Genomic DNA, 17772 nt, shown 5'->3' with positions numbered 1-17772 from the left:
ACCTCCATCCATCCCACACAAACACACACACACCTACACGCGCCCACAGCAGCGCCAGGCGCAAACCTCCAGATTCAGTTTTCCTCCTCCGTGTCGTTTTCTCAGAAACGCAGAACGCTGGTCACCATTAGTGGACAATCTGCTCACTCTAACCCAACTCTGATTACACACACCTGTTCCCAGGTTAGAGAGCAGCCACACAAACACACACAGCTGATGTCTCGCTCTCGTCCGCTGGAGTTTGTTTTAGTGGCTTGAGCGGCCTCGTGGTGAGGTGTTTGATTGAAGCCTTTATGAAATGGTCAATACATCCGTCATCGTACCGGATCAGACCATCAGTGCCCGAGGAGGGGGTTCTGTTGGGACTATTACAGTCCTGTTAGCAAAAGACGCACAGAGCTTAGTGTTTCTTCAGTCTTTGCATTCACATTCCCTGCTGAGCCACCAACACAGAGCTGCAGGAATTTTCATTGGACTGATTCTGAACTAACTAGTGAACTGTAGGTAAAGTATGTGTCATTAGGAGTTAAATTGAGAATGTTTTTTAAATTCCAGTTCAGTTGCAGTGAATTTAGTTGAATTGAGGTGGAAAAACAGGAACTACAATGAAAAAAAAAAACTTTAAATTTAATTTTGAAATAGCAAGTAAATTTCACAAGAGAAATTAAAAGTAACACATTAAACTAGACAAAAATGTTTGTCAAGACAAACTTTAAGGTTGGTTTGAGAAATAAAGTATTTTTAACAAAAATAAATAAATAAATTAAATTAAATTAAAAGTCTAAAATAAATTTTAAACCTACACTTGATTGGCTCTTTGGGAAGAAAAAAAAAAGTTTAAAAAGTCTAGAAGGTTTCATTATGCCTAACAGACATAGATTTATGGACAATCTGTAAATTCCTCTTCGTGTCATTCCTGTCATCAAATTTCCAATTTACAATTCTAAATCAAATTCACATTCAAATTCCAAATTCGAATTCTAGATTCAAATTCAAATTTCAAAATCCAAATTCAAATTCAAATGAATTCAAATTCAAATGAATTCAAATTCAAATTTCAAAATCCAAATTCAAAAGCCAAAATTCAATTTCAGATTTCAAATTCAAAATTCAAAAGAGAGTTTAGAGAACGGATAGATGGATAGTGTGAATTTGAAGCTGGTTTACCAAGGATGTTTTGCTAAGTTGGTTGACTAAGAATGCTAGTTAAGTGTTTAACTAATATTGTTCTGAAAAAAAATTTGTTTCCACTATGACACTTAGCGTAAGTGGTTTATAGTGTTTTGTTTGCAGATGCAAGGGTGTTGCTAGGTGATTTCATAACTAGTGGTTGCTAGGGTGTTTGTATGCGGTTAGTAGGATGTTCTGGGTTGCTGCTTACTAGTCTAAGTGAAAAAAATTGACCTACATATCTATGTACTATTCTATGTACTATATATATATTCTCTGCAAGCAAGTCTGACCACTTAGAGAAGTACCTGAACCCCTCTTCTCAAAAAGCAACATGATTAGAGGTTTCATTCATGTTCAAGACGGGTTACTGCTTTTTAAAAGGGATTTTTGATTTAATACATGCTTGCCTTAGCCAATAATACAAATAAGCAGCATAATATTTTTCTGTTTTCTTCATTTCTTTCTGTTCCCATTAAATTAGCTAGGTACGTAAAAATAACTGCTCATTAAATTACCTTTTAGCTTCATGTGATTTTACTATTATAGTATCACTCTGAACTACAGTGACTTGATTGGTAAGGAAATGAAGGTTGACACTAATTACTCTACCTTCAGTGTACCGAACTATGTACATCCGTAATTAGTACATTTCTTCTAAGAAAAGAAAAGCATAAACAGTACCGGTCAAAAGTTTGGTATCATTAAGGTTTTTTTTTTTTTAGTGTTTTTGAACTCTCTAGTATGCTCATCAAAGCTGCATTTATTTGATCAAAATATGAAACACAACATGATAAATGTCTTTAATGTCACTTTTGATCAATTCACTGCACCATTACTGACCTTCAATTTTTTTGAATATTAAAACATTAAACAGCAAATTAGCACATTACAATGTTTTCTGAAGGATGATGTGACAGTGAAGACTGCTGAAAATTCAGCTTTAGATTACAGGAATAAATTATATTTTAAAATATATCACAACAGAAAACAGTTATTTTAAATTCTAATAATATATCACAATATTCCTGTTTTTACTGTATTTCTGATCAAATAAATGCAACCTTGGTGAGGAAAAAAGGCTTTTTCCAAAAATATTTTAAAAGTTTCTGACATTTAGTTATGCGTTTATACAGTAAGATCCAGTTTTAATCATTTAAGCCACATTTTAACTTGACCCTCAGGGTCATGCAGACTGCGTTGAGTCAACTGGGAGAAATCAGCTCATTATGGTCTCCATCGCAAGCTAAGCACTGACCCCAGGGCGTACAAGGAGCATACTTCACCATGACCCCCTGACCCCTATGACCCAAGGCACTCCACACAGGCATACAAATATGTTTAGGCATCATCATGTGTGTGTCAGTGTTGATCGTAGCACTTGAGGTGCTCCAATTATTGCATACTACAGGTATGCTGGCACGGTGTGGACGCTGGGTCTTCCGGGGAGAAAATGACCTTGAGCGACCCACATAAGCCCTTCACATCTGTCCTCATGTTTACAGCCTGTCCATGCAGCATTAGGCAGCACATGTGCACCACCAAACTTCTCTATCTGCACGACACTGCCGCATGCTGAAAGTATGCTAAAGTAGTTACACAAACACAAGCAAACCAGTCCAGATGGAGAAGAAGCAGAAAAACCCATAAGCTCTGTTCATGAACCTAGTGGGCTTCCTCACTGTCTGCTGTGTTATTTTAGTAGTATTTACTCTATATACTATTACCTAGTGTGGCCAAAACAAGAAGTGTTTTTGAATTAATCTTCTCATTAAGTGATTGATTATGATGTCTTAAAATGCTGCCTAAGAAGGTGCACTAAGTAAAACAGAGAGAAAATCAAAGAATGCGAGAGCAGTCACAACTTTGCACTCTGCTTGAAGGAAGTGCGCAGTTTTGGCAAGAAACTGAGAATTGTATTTAACTACACTCATCTCTGACACAGCTTTATGCATCCTAATCCTGTTTAATTTGTGTCCGTGGGGGGAAAAAGGGAACAAATATTAATTTTTTTGTCCCCGGGTTTGTTCTTTGCAATCTTGGTTTGTCTTCGTCTGTCTTTGATAAAGAAGCATTTCCCCATTTGCTTTTGATTCATTCTCTTTTATCTCCGTTTTCAAATTGCAAGCATTTCTTCTGCCTTTAATAGTTTCCTATTGCTGTCTATTGTCTGCAAATCGATGTGCAGAGATAAACTAATTCATTTGGTAATGTTTACTGTAGTTTGAGTGCATAATAAAAATGTATTCACGAGACAGTCAAGGTCTTATCTGGTGAGGTAAGAGAAAACGTTATTCAGCAGCCCAGACCACCATAATGGCCACTAACAATGTTATCTTAAGGACGTAATGTCATAAAGAGGAATTAGTCGTCTGGCTACCGGTTATTGGGTGAATTATGTGATTTAATCAAGCTTTTCTTTATGGCTATTATTCATTTGCACTTTTTACGCAGAGATTTGATAATGTTTGCAGTAATCCGTAATAAAAAGAGCAATTACCTGGTGTGAATGTAATAAAATGAAAGAAACCATATCAAGCTACACGTAAATATTGGATTTTCTGGGTTTTAGGTTTCACTATCTGTTTCAAAATGAAAAGTGAACAGATTTTTTTTTTTTCAATGTTGTAAGTAAAACAAATGTTCAATTCAATTCACGTTTGTATGAGTTGCAGAGCAGCTTTATCAGCTGAGTATCACCAGCATAACAATGGAAACTAATCCCGTATTTTCTAATAATATTACCAAGGGGCAACATGTACACTACCGTTCAAAAGTTTGGAGTCAGTACATTTTTAATGTTTCTTTTTCTTTTTTTTTTTTTAAAGAAATTAATACTTTTATTCACCAAGGATGTATTAAGTTAATAATTAAAAGTTTATTAAAAGTTAATAATAAATAATTTACATTGTTATAAAATATTTATATTTTGAATAAACACTGTACTTTTTAAACTTGTTATTCATGAAAGAATCCTTAAAAAAAAATCACAGGTTCCAAAATTCATTAAAATTTCATTACAAAATTTCATTATTTTATATTGTAAAAACATTTTGCAATATTACTGTTTTTTTTTCATATTTTTAATCAAATAAATGCAGCCTTGATGAGCATAAGAGACTTCTTTAAAGACTATTACAAGTCTTACGGACCGCAAACTTTTGAATGGTAGTGTATATTGAAAACAGCAGAGGGCCCAAGACAGAGCCTTGCGGCACACCATACTTTACTGGCATTAATTAAAACGATTCCCTGTTTAAATAAACAAAGTGATAACAATCAGACAGGTAGGATCTAAACTATCTTAAAGCCTGCCCTTAAATACCCGTATAATTTTGTAATCGATCAATGAGTATGTCATGATCTGTAGTGTCGAATGTAACACTAAGATCAAGTAAAGCTAGCAATGAGATGCAGACTTGGTCTGATAAATATTATTGGAATATGTTATACAAGAAAATACTATTTCAGTTTTTCCACTTCAAAATTCCAAAATATATATCCTGAAATTTTTGTCCTGCCCCATAGTATTATTTCAATGTCATTTTAGTATACTATTATATATTTTTAAATATTTTTTAGTTCTGTATTTCCAATTTTCATTTTAGCCATTTTGTTGTGGTTTTGTCATTTTTATTATTTTTTAAATGTTTGTATAATTTTTTTTATACATTTTTATTTCAGTTTCAGTTGTCTTAGTATATTATATTATTATGTTAAACTAAATAAAAATGACCTATTTATTTTATTTTAATTTATTTAATTTATTACAATTTTAGTTTTAACTAGGGATGTAACTATATCAAAATCTCACGATAGGATAATATCGCAATATGAAGTCAACGATACAATATTTATTGCGATATTTAAAAAATAAAATAAATGAATTGGAAAAAAAATTAAAATTTGTGCATTTCAAAATTAAGAGCTCCAACCCATGTTCTTAACTAAGAAAACTTCAGAAAAAGTTAGAAAAAAGTCAGTGAACTGACTTTAAAGGGAACTTAACCTCCTTTTTGTTTGTGATATACTGTCTCAGTCTTTTATTTTTCTTAATTTCTTTTTTTTTATTTTGGCAGTAGAGCTTTTATTTTGAAGAAAAACTCCAGCTTCAATAAAAACAGGCTTACAAAAACACGCATCACTACAAATATAGTGAAATGCTGTAATCATCTGCCATGAAAATAAAGCAGAACTGGTGGCCATTGCATTCCCAAACACACACTAAACTCAGTACATGCAATAAACGAGTTTACTGCATTTATTCACTGTGAACTGAGCCGTACTAAAGCATGGAAAACAAACAGACTTGATGAAGGGAGTAAGCCATATTGTGCTTTTGGGTTTAGTTCGTTTGACAGATACTGTGCCAAAGCATAATGGCCCAAAACAAAATTTTAAAGACTTTTCATGTTAGGAAGTTTAAATATATTTTATAAACTACACTTTTTGCCTGAAAGACCTATTGATTCATATCGTCATGTGACCGTGATAATATCAAGACAATTTTGCAATTGCAATATCACCATATTAATAATGTCGTCACATCCCTAGTTTTTTACTCTGCTGCCCTGTAGACTTCCATTGTCAGTGCATTACCGTTTAAACGATTGCTTCTTGTTTCTACGAACTGGCAGATGAATTTTTCATTGGAACCGACAGTGTGCCACAGATGCTGTCCATAAAGCTTGTGTTGAACACAGGACATCTATTAAATGATTTGGATGAAGGCTTTACCTATAGAGAGTGTGCATTCATTCGGTTGCATCAGTACATTAGCCAAATCATTAACAGGATGCATTTGTGCACTTTGAATTAAAGGTCTGATTGAAATCTATGCTTCGTCCTCCAGGCAGAGCTCCAGACCCCTGTCAGCACTCGGGATGTGTTGGGCCGCCTCCAGCAGCAGGTAAGCTGTGAGGAGAGTCAACATGCACAAGGTGCATCCCACAAATCTGCTGATGAAACTGAAGCCACAGAGAAAGGATCAGCTGCTGGGAACCTTCAGCTAATGTCTGATAACAAAATACAACACACACAGGTGAGCCACTGATTGTTTTGGGTGGTACATAAAAGTCCTACATTTAAAGACATACCATACATTTAAATTCTTCAGGTCAAATCTGGATAGAAATGTGTTATGCATTATATAATATTATGTATGCATATTGTTGCATCTGAAACGGGTGGTTTGTGCATTATAAGGTGCATTGCAAGACATTATTAATGCATTAATGCATTTTAATGTCAAACACTCGTCTTGTCTTGCTCTGCCTGAGCTCTGTTTTTTTCCCGGTTCATGACAGTTAGGGTATGTCGAAAAACTACCATCTCATGTTCTCTCTCAACTTCAAAATTGTCCTATATCACTGTTTTACCTTTTTTGTTAAGAATGTTTGATCTTCTTTGCATATTCACTTTGCAAAGACTGGGTCGGTACTTCTGCAGCGATGTAGGATGATTTTGAAATTTTTGAAGTTGAGGGAGAAAATACGATCAGAGTTTTTTGACATACCCTAATATATATAACCTAGCATGCATTTACTGACTAAAGGTAAATTTATTTGCTCAAAAATACAGTAAAACAGTGGTAAAACTTTAATTGATGCCTTTATGTGTAATGCTTTATAAAGGTATTCATGATGTACATAATGTATTGTGTTATACAGTATATTTTCATAAATAATTGTAACCAAAGTTAAAATACATTATATTTGCAGTTTTGGTACATCTGAAATTGTTTGTTTGTAATGTGTTTTAATGCATGACTTTTCTCCTGTAACAATGAATAGATAGATGAACATACAGTGCATTATAAGGTGCATTACAAGCCATAATTAATGCATTAAAAATACTTTTATGATGCATTATATATGAAGACTTTAAGTAAAATGTTACCATATTGTAAAATATCATTCAAAATTTATTGAACTGAAGTGTAATTTATTCCCGTAATGCAAAGCTGAATTTTCAGCATCATTACTTCAGTCTTCAGTGTCACAAGATCCTTCATAAATCATTCTAATATGCTGATTTGCTACTTAAGAAACATTTGCAATTATTATTATGTTAAAAAATAATGACATTGTGCTGTTTCTTTTCGGGACTTTTTAAAAGAACTGCATTTTTTTTTTGAAATATAGATCTTTGCAACATTATAAATGTATTTATTGCCACTTTTAATCAATTTAATGCGTCCTTGATGAATAAAAGTGTTACATTATTTAAGAAAAAAAAAAAACGTACTAAGCCCAAACTTTTAAACAAACAAAATGAAGAGCAAAGGATGTGCATTAGTTGTCTGACTGATGTTTTATCAATGCATTTTATCCTTCTTGTGTTTCCACAGAGAATTATGGGAAATGTAGTTTTATTGCACATCTGTCACCTCATAAACCTGTTAAATAAACATTTCTAGCCAGCTTTATGGCTGATTGATATCTCCCACCTAGTTGCCTGTCTCTTTCTCATACTATTTCTGGGTAGACTCAGTTTTATTTGTAAGTTCTTGTTGGCAGGAAGTCAGTCGACATTTGAACACGAAACTGCTCTCAACTTTCTGTACGGTGTGGAAACTTGGCCATGTGCTCCATTTAATTTCCTCTCCTTCTCTCACTCGCTCTGTCACTCTCATTGTGTTCTCTGTGTCTCGCCTCAGGTGTTGTTCGTGAATGACGGTGTTGACGTGGAGGATGAGGAGGCTGGTGAGGAAGAGGACAGCTCTCTGCTGAGGGGAGGCTTTGATGAAGAGGAGTCAGCCAGGTCCTTCCAGGAGGCTCTGAAAGAGTGGAGAGAGAGAGGACAGAGACCAGGTAACACACACACACATACACATGCATCAGAGTGCGTGTGGATGTGCTACAGTCAAACCGCGGTAATAAAGTGACATGCTGTCAGGTTCGTGTGAGCTGCCACGTACATTCTCTGGCAGGCTGTCAGAACACACAAACAGTCTCTCATAAAGCACACTCATGTGTGGCATTGACTGAAATAACATACGCCATGAGTGTGACAGGGCCGCTGATTGGTTGCCAGGTAACTACATATATGCATGACAAACATGTGCTCGTTGACTACACGCGTGTGGTTTGCAGAAATGCCTCCGTGATTTGACAACATATGACTCAATGAGTTTGAGAAACCGTTCTCAGAAACTTGAATGATGATGCCAGGTCACAAGAAATTCAATCTGCTAGGGATATTAGTCAAGAACAGCGGGATATTTGTTTGCTAAATGAGAGCAGACGTGAAGTTTCCATGCACTTGACTTCAGGATCTTCTTTAAGAGAATCACTGTGCTCTATTGGAAATCAAATACTAGCCTAGTGCATACTGTTAATTCTAAACTTACCATGGTTTAGGAATAGTATATAATTTGGTGTACTTTATGCCGTGATGAATGTCACAACCTCATCACGTTGATCTCACTTGCAGTTAATTAGTGGCAAAAAATAAAGTTCTTAGATGCTAGACTTTATAAAAGCTAAAGTGGATGAGTAACTTAATATCCTACTTTATTTAAATACAAATGCATTGTTTAATTTTTATTTTAAGGATATAGTACTGCTACAACTGCATGCACTTATGATCAGAAGTGAAATGTTATTTAAATTAATAAACCAGAGACAAGAAATGTCATGAGCTGGCTTTGATGTAACGTCAGAATTAATCAAATTCGTAGCTATCATGAAATTTGTAATCAAAATCATTTTATTTCATACAGACGGGGAATAAAGTGACTTGAGTGTCTCTGCAGCATGTCAATAGGGGCAATTTATTGTGATGCATCATGACGCACATGTCACATTCAGTGTAGACAGGGTGTTAAATGAAACTTGATTGTATATATATTTATTGGTTTATTCATTTGTTATTCCCTGCCCCAATTGTTTATGAAAAAAAAAAAAGAGCATTGAAACAAATAATTGCATTTAAGCAAAAATGGTCTGTTTCATTTTTTTCCCCCCTTTTCATCTGAAATAATAATTTGCATTTACATGCATTACACATTTATAAATAAAGATCAATGTGTGCAAGTGTGTGTGTGTGTGTATTAGAGTATAAGAGTATATTTATTTTATTTAAATACCACTTTGTTTGAAATTTTAATCTATTCATTTGTTTGCACAAAAAAAGCACCACAATGTTTTTAACATTTAGCTACCCTAGTGAAAAATAAATATACTAAAATACATTTAAAATACATTTTAGACTTACAATCAGTAAGTCTTGAGTGATATGTCAGTAAATATGTTAGTAGACTTAAACTATATCTAGTATAAAATAAATGCATTTTAAATATATTACTTTTATATACATTACTAGATCAGAAAAACTCTTCCATTTTATATTTTTACATTAACAATGTAATCAATATTCTATTTATTAAAGCCAAGTATGAATCTTATCAAGTTAGTGTTTTTAAGCATTGTACATTTATTCCAAAATAATAGCTCAAGACAGTAACATTTAAACAATATATGTGACCACAAAATCAGCCATAAGGGTTTTTCTTCTTTTTTTTAATTAAATAAATAAGCTTTCCATTGATGTATGGTTTGTTAGGATAGGACCATATTTGGCCGAGATACAACCATTTGAAAATATGGAATCTGAGGGTACAAGAAAATCAAAATAGTGAGAAATCACCTTTAATGTTGTCCAAATTAAGTTCTTAGCAATGCATATTACTAATCAAAAATTAAGTTTTGATATATTTACAGTAGCAATTTACAAAATATCCTCATGGAACATGATCTTTACTTAATATCCTAATAATATTTGGCATAAAAGAAAAATTTATCATTTTGACCAATACGGTTTGTTAGCCATTGCCAAAAATATACTCGTGCTACTTAAGACTGTTTTGTGTTCCAGGGTCACATATTTTATTTGTAAACCTATGTTCAGCTATTCCTTTTAACACTTAACTTTTACCTATTTTTGAGTTTTTCAGATCATCAGTCATTAGAGCTCTGTAAATATTGGTCACAGACATGGAGATTTACCTTAAATTTCACCAAGCTGATTACTCACTAAAAACTCCCACAGATCATGTTTTTATGCCATATTAAGTCTTATTCTGATGTAACAAACTGGTTATATCTAAGTGTCAGAGCTGTTACTTTTTTTAAAATTAGTCTTCCCATTGACATTGTATTGTATTATATTATATTTTATTATATTATAGTTCATATGGGACTTCATGCATTCATTCACATTCTACATATGAAGAGTTCAGATGCAAAAGCCCCTAAATCCATCTGACCTATTTCTTTAAAATTAGCATTTCTTTCTGGCTACTTTGTATAGGTTTCTATGTAAGTACTGGTACTTCTGATTGGGCTGAGGCTGGAATTTAGCGACTTTCAAGTAAAAGTATTTGATGGACGTATACTATGTGTCAGGAGCATTCACTCAGTGTCATTATCTAATTTTTGACCCGAGATGGCTTTTAGCTGGTTTTGCATCTGAACTCTTCATATATACTGCAGCTATAGGAAGATAGTATGCTGGCCTGTTATTCCAAACATATTTTGGGGGTTTAAAGCAAAATAGGACAGATGTTCTTACACTGCATGAAACGGAATGGTCAGATCACCTTGCAGCAAACTAAAGTTAGTCCTTATCATGTGTCAGACTCCTTGTGTTTGTTCTTCTCTCTCCCTCCCTTCTCTTTCTGTACTTGGCTAGCAGGAGTCTCGCCCGCTGCAGTGCTGCTTGGCTTGTGCTCACTGTGATAATGACTGCTGTGTTAAGGGGGTTTCAAATGCACTGAAGTCTAACCGCCCTTTATATTCTCACAATACAGCAAAATAACTCTCAAAACAAAGACGAAATTATGTCTGTAGTACTGCTTGAATTGTGCAGCAGACAGCTTATTTCTTTCATTTAGTCTCATGAGTATGAGTTAAATATGAATTCTTTAGTGGTTAGCTTGAAGCTAATAAGAAATCAGGTTATAAATGTCTGATCAACTGCTGCATACACCTTAAGGTAAATATGGTTATTTGCCCATTCTGTACACACACCGTTTGGACTTAAGACCTGATTGGTGTCGTTTTCTCTCTAGTGTCGGTGATGGAAACACAAACCGAGAAAGGATCCCAGCAGATAATTTATGTGGAGTTCAAGGAGGACACTTTGAGCTACATGGAGAAACTCCTCCTGAAAAAGCACCGCAGGTTAACGCTTGACACCTCACACTTTATAACCGCACAGACACACATTGAATAAGAGCATTACAAGCTTCATTTACCTTCCCAGGCCCCAATTAAGGTCCATTTAAGATCAATTAATGACTTATGGTTGCTAGTCACTTAAATTTATTGAGCTAATCAGCCCCAAAGCAGTTTTGTGGTGTTGCTTTAACTTTGTGAAATCTTTCTTAAACAAACACCGGCACATGTAAAAAATTCCTGATAATTTACTCACCACCACGTCATCAAAGATGTTCCTTTTTTTTTTTTTCCTCAGTTGAAAAACAATTAACGTTTTTGAGACATTCCAGGATTTTTCTCCATATAATGGACTTCAATGGGGACCAACGGGTTGAAGGTCCAAATTGCAGTTTCAATGCAGCTTCAAAGGGCTCTACACGATCAGAGCCGAGAAATAAGGGTCATATCAAGTGAAAAGATTGATTAAAAATGGAAATGTATATACTTTTTAATCACAGAAGTAAAAACTCCATTGATTTGTAATGATAACTTATAAATCTTTAAAAACAGACCTGCTGTGAGCTCTGAGGTTGTTAATCGATGGTCTGTTAAACTTATTTTAAAATAATCGTGTTTAACAGTGGCATTTTGGTGAAAAACTACATTACCCATGATGCTTTACAGAAAATTCCACCCATCAACTCTGTTTAGCTCCGCCCACTCCTATGAAGCACTGTAAATTATGCAATTGAGTCGGTCTGTTTACACTCTCAAAATACTTAAATATTTGTATGTACAGTTGAAGTCAAGTTTACGTACACCTCGCAGAATCTGCAAAATGTTAATTATTTTACCAAAATAAGAGGGATCATACAAAATGCATGTTATTTTTTATTTAGTACTGACCTGAATAAGATATTTCACATAAAATAGATTTACATATATAGTCACAAGAGAAAATAATAGTTGAATTTATAAAAATGGCCCTGTTCAAAAGTTTACATGCACTTCATTCTTAACACTGTGCTGTTACCTGAATGATCCACAGCTGTGTTTTTTTTGTTTAGTGATAGTTGTGTCTATGAGTCCCTTGTTTGTCCTGAACAGTTAAACTGCCCGCTGTTTTTTAGAAAAATCCTTCAGGTCCCACAAAGTCTTTGTTTTTTCAGCATTTTTGTGTATTTGAACCCTTTCCAACAATGACTTTATGATTTTGAGATCAATTTATTCACACTGAGGACAACTGAGGGACTCATATGCAACTATTACAGAAGGTTCAAACGCTCACTGATGCTTGAAGGAAAAGCTACAGAAGGAAACATGATGCATTAAGAGCCGGGGGGGTGAAAGAAATATCTTGTATTATCCCTCTTATTTTGGTAAAATAATTAACATTTTGTAGATTCTGCAAGGTGTATGTAAACTTTTGACTTTAACTGTATATGTAAATTTTGCAGTAAACTTAAGTTTCTACAACGTTATATAAATAGTTTTATATTTTACTGTTGTTTTTAATTCTATTATGTTTCATACAAGTAGTTTTTCCCCCTCACTAAAGCTGTTTAGTACAGAGTCTTGTAACTTTTTTGTACAGTTTTCTTTTTTTTTTTTATGTGGTGATTCACCTCATAGCTGGTAGTTTTTGGTTCATGGCTTTAATGCTTTAATAAAGAAATTTTTGAAATGGGAAAAATTAATGAAAAAGTATTTACGGAAACGATGGCACAGGAAAAAGTGGGCGGACACTGATTTACTCTTTTAGAGAATGCGATCCCAGATTGCACTGCGATAAGCTCAATAAAAAAATTACTCAGAATTTATGAAATGAGAGAAACGTAATTGATGCATAATTGAAACATTTAAATTAAGCGAAAATAAATAAAATACAAAAATTAGATGGAAAACTTTAATAATGTAAAATGGTGAAATGAATGAAAGTACTAAAATGACTAAAATATGACTGAAATAAAAACATTTTTTAAAATAAACCTAAAAAATAAAAACTAATAAAAATGTCAAAAGCACATTAAAAATAGCTAAAATTAAAATAAAAAATGTAGATATATAAATAAATCTACTTTAAAGTGTTAATAAAGACTGTAATAGTAATTCTATATCAGTCATTAAGAAGGTTCTGTTGTAGTTGTAGGGTGCTGCCTTTGAAGACAGCTACCTATGTAGGCAGCATAGGTTTGAAACAGAGCCATTGAAACGTTTGTTCTGCCACCCAAAAGATTGCGATGCTCGCCTACGAAATGAAAAAGCCTGACAAAAGCGAGCAAAACACACAAACACAGAATCTGTAAACCCTCCTAAGCGCTTTGAACCGCGTCTCGGGCTCCTTGAGCGTTATGGTATCTGTGGCAGCGATGGTATTTAGGTCGGCTATTCAAGAAGGTCTCTAATTGTGAATCCGTCAAATTGCCTTCTTTTGAGGGCCGGGTGTGTGAAGAATCACGGAACAGGAAGCTGGATTTTTCCAGCGTGTGCGCGTGTGTGTTTGGGTTCTGTGGGAGGAGGGCAGACGCGTGGCCCAGGGCTGCAGCTCGCACTCTGGAGGAATGGAGTGTGTGATAGGGGTGTCTAATCCCTTCATACGCTCACAAACACACATACACAATGAGGAAAGCAGGTTGTCCTGCTGAGGCAGCAAGAGTTGGCTTCGGGAAGGGAGGCGAGAGCACAACGAATAAAAGAGAGAGACTTGTGTTTGGGAAAGACAGAGGGTTGATGGCTTTTCTGCTAATGCGTTTGTATGGTAAATCACCGGGAAAAGGAAGGAAAAGGTTTAAAGGACTAAACCTGTGGGCCAGGGGAATCTGGCTGAGCTGAGATTTACTCTCACACAGGAAGTCTAGGTCATCAACTTCCTTCAGCCTCTTTCATTTGTTATTGGATTGAAATGAGGTTGCTTTTCTTGTATGCACTGAAGAAAGAATGTTGAAATAGCATTTACATGTAACTTTCATAAGTTAACATACACTACCAGTCAGATTTGTAATGTTTATTTAAAGAATTCTCTTCTGCTCACCAAGCCTGCATTTATTTGATCCAAATACAGCAAAAGCAGTAATATTGTGAAATATTTTTATTATTTAATAATAGTATATTTTTTGAGTATATTTTAAAATGTAATTTATTCCTATGATCAAAGCTAAATTATCAGCATCATTACTCCAGTCACATGATCCTTCAGAAATCATTCTGATATGCGGATTTGCTGTTCAAGAAACATGTATTATTATTATTATTATCAATATTTAAAACAGTTGAGTACATTTTTTCAGGATTTGTTGATGAATGGAGAGATCCAAAGATCCGCATTTATCTGAAATAAAAAGCTTTTATAACATTTTACACTATGCTATGTTCTTCTGAACTTTCTATTCATCAAAGAAACTGAAAAAAATCTACTCAGCTGTTTTCAACATAATAATAATAATAAGTGTTTTTTGAGCAGCAAATCAGATTGTTAGAATGATTTCTAAAGGATCATGTGACTGGAGTAATGATGCTAAAAATTCAGTTTTAAAATCACAGGAATAAATTACATTTTAAAATAGTTTCAAATAGAAAATAGTTATTTTAAATAATAAAAATATTTCTAAATTTTACTGTTTTTGCTGTACTTTGGGTTAAATAAATGCGGACTTGGTGAGCAGAAGAGACTTTTCTTTAAAAAATATTAAAAATCTTACTGTTCAAAAACCTTCGACTGGTAGTGTAAGTTTGGGGCCAGTAATATTTTTTTTAAATAAATAAATATTTTTATTAAATTGATCAAAAGTGACATCAAATACATTTATTATGTTACAAATTATTGGTATTTCAAACAAATGCTATTCTTCTGAACTTTCTATTCATCAAATAATCTTGAAATATCATGATTCTGCAAAAATATTAAGCAGAACAGCTGTTATTAATAATGATAATGATTATAATGTTTTTGAGCAGCAGATCAGCATATTAGAATGTTTTTTGAAAGATAATGTGACACTGAAGACTGGAGCAATGATGCTGAAAATTCAGTTTGCATCACAGGGATAAATTATATTTTAAAATGTTTTGAAATAAAAATGTTCTTTTAAATTGCAATAATTTTTTTTTACAATATTACTAATATTATTAGCCCTGTTGAACAAAAAAGTTTCTTAAAAATATTACTTTTATTAGTTTTCATGATTATTATTACAATAATTATTATCAGTATGTGCTATAAATATTAAAGTAATAATATATAAACAAATTATGGCAAACAGGTTTTTCTCGCTTTCAGCATAAACCTCAAGATCTTTTAGAGCTAACATCTCATTTTGCTTCTTAAAGCGAATTGTTTTAAGGATGTTTAGATATTTATACTACAAAACAAGAAAAATATTAAGAGGGATTACATATTTGTCACATTCATAAATCATGGTATCACTTAGCTGTTCTTAGCGTCAGTATATTGCTAATTATTTTATTATTAATATAATATTAATATATTTACCTTTGGTAAAAAAATTGTATTTGGAGAACTTGGAGAACTAATTTTACAGACCTTCATTAACATTGACTAGTTGACAGCCCACCAACTAGCTGTTTTTGAAAAATGTGTAGTTGCACACATCCCTAAAATAATGTAGGATTTGATTTTATACATCAGGAATCGATTAGAAAAAAAAAGTGAAACATGTCAGGCAATTACATTATTGGTTAATGTTATTTTTTCCTACTGGGGAAATATTTTTCAGAGGAGGATAAAGCTATTACTAAAGTGCTGTGCTGTGCTGAAATGTTGTTTATTTATAGTTGCACCGTTGAGGAAAGGGAGCCTGATTAATTATCCTCAAATTTCTGAGTGTGATTTACTGGGAACACCGTTATTTTTTTCTCTCCCTCAGAGGACAAATTGAAGAATTTCAGCCCCAGTCTGTCGTCCAAAGCCAACCAGAGCCACCCACACCTCCACCCGCAGAGATGGATGAACTGAGCCGAAAACTGACAGGTGAGACCTGTTTCATCAGACACATGTGCAATTAAACTTAGACATTCATATAACACAATTTAGGACTGACCTGAATAAGATATTTCACATAAAGGACATTTACAAGAGAAAATAATAGTTGAATTTATAAAAATGACCTTGTTCAAAAGTTTACTTACTCTTGATTCTTAATACTGTGTTTTTACCTGAATGATCCACAGCTGTGTTTTTTTGTTTAGTGATAGTTGTTCATGTGTCCCTTGTTTGTCCTTAACAGTTAAACTGCCCACTGTTCTTTAGAAAAATCCTTAAGGTCCAACAAATTCTGTGGTTTTTCAGCATTTTTGTGTATTTGAACCCTTTCCAGCAATGACTGTATGATTTTGAGATCCATCTTTTCACACTGAGGACAACTGAGAGACTCATATGCAACTATTACAGAAGGTTCAAACGCTCACTGATGCTTCAGAAGGAAAAACGATGCATTAAGAGTTGGGAAGTGAAAACTTTTGAACAGAATGAAAATGTGTGCATTTTTCTTATTTTGCCTAAATATCATATTTTTTTCATTTAGTACTGCCTTTCAGAAGCTACAGAAGATACTTGCGTGTTACCCAGAAGACAAAATAAGTTAACTTTACCGTGATCTTCAAATTCCAGAAGTTTTCACCCCTCGGCTCTTAATGCATTGTTTTTCCTTCTGGAGCATCATTGAGCGTTTGAACCTTCTGAAATAGTTGCATATGAGTCCCTCAGTTGTCCTCAGTGTGAAAAGATGGATCTCAAAATCATACAGTCATTTTTGGAAAGGGTTCAAATACACAAAAATGCTGAAAAACCAAATAATTTGTGGTACCTGAAGGATTTTTCTAAATAACAGCAGGCAGTTTAACTGTTCAGGACAAACAAGGGACTCATGAACAACTATCACACAAAAAAGACACAGCTGTGTATTACGAATTAAGTGTATGTAAAATTTTGAACAGGGTCATTTTTAAAAATTCAACTATTATTTTCTCTTGTGGACTATATGTAAACATCTTTCATGTGAAATATCTTATTCAGGTCAGTACTAAATAAAAAACTAACATGCATCTCTTATTTTGGTAAAATAATTACCATTTTGCAGATTCTGCAAGGTGTATGTAAACTTTTGGCTTCAACTGTACTGTATGTATTAAAAAATGGTTGAAAAATAATTATTATACATATTTTTGCCACTGGAAACTTGTCATGGCACCTGGTTTAGACAAAGGATGACAAGGAATAGTGGGTGACCGGTCATGTACATGCTGCGATTCACACAGACCCGTACAAGTGCACTCTCTCCAAAAAGTTGGAGAAATGAGCTGTAAGAGTCACTGCAGAGGGCAGCTTTCCTCTCACAGCCGGCAGCTCGGATCCATCACTGCGTCCCTGAAGGGTAATCACAGAGCTCTTATTACACTGGAGGGAGGGCGATCGTCTGACAGAGCA

The 17772-nt window shown here is 33.9% G+C and overlaps 1 protein-coding gene across 1 annotated transcript in view; it reads left to right on the top strand.

The window, feature by feature from the left end:
- zbbx (zinc finger, B-box domain containing) overlaps positions 1–17772 on the top strand; it is a 57136-nt gene that overhangs the window by 22064 nt on the left and 17300 nt on the right. The window contains exons 8-11 of the mRNA XM_051134800.1: positions 6023–6211; positions 7829–7982; positions 11243–11354; positions 16214–16317. Coding sequence (XP_050990757.1) covers positions 6023–6211; positions 7829–7982; positions 11243–11354; positions 16214–16317 — 559 coding nt within the window. The remainder of the gene's footprint in view (positions 1–6022; positions 6212–7828; positions 7983–11242; positions 11355–16213; positions 16318–17772) is intronic.

The sequence above is a fragment of the Labeo rohita genome, chromosome 18, assembly GCF_022985175.1.
Source record: "Labeo rohita strain BAU-BD-2019 chromosome 18, IGBB_LRoh.1.0, whole genome shotgun sequence".
Lineage (NCBI taxonomy): Eukaryota > Metazoa > Chordata > Actinopteri > Cypriniformes > Cyprinidae > Labeo > Labeo rohita.
This window is presented reverse-complemented; position numbering and strand designations above follow the sequence as displayed.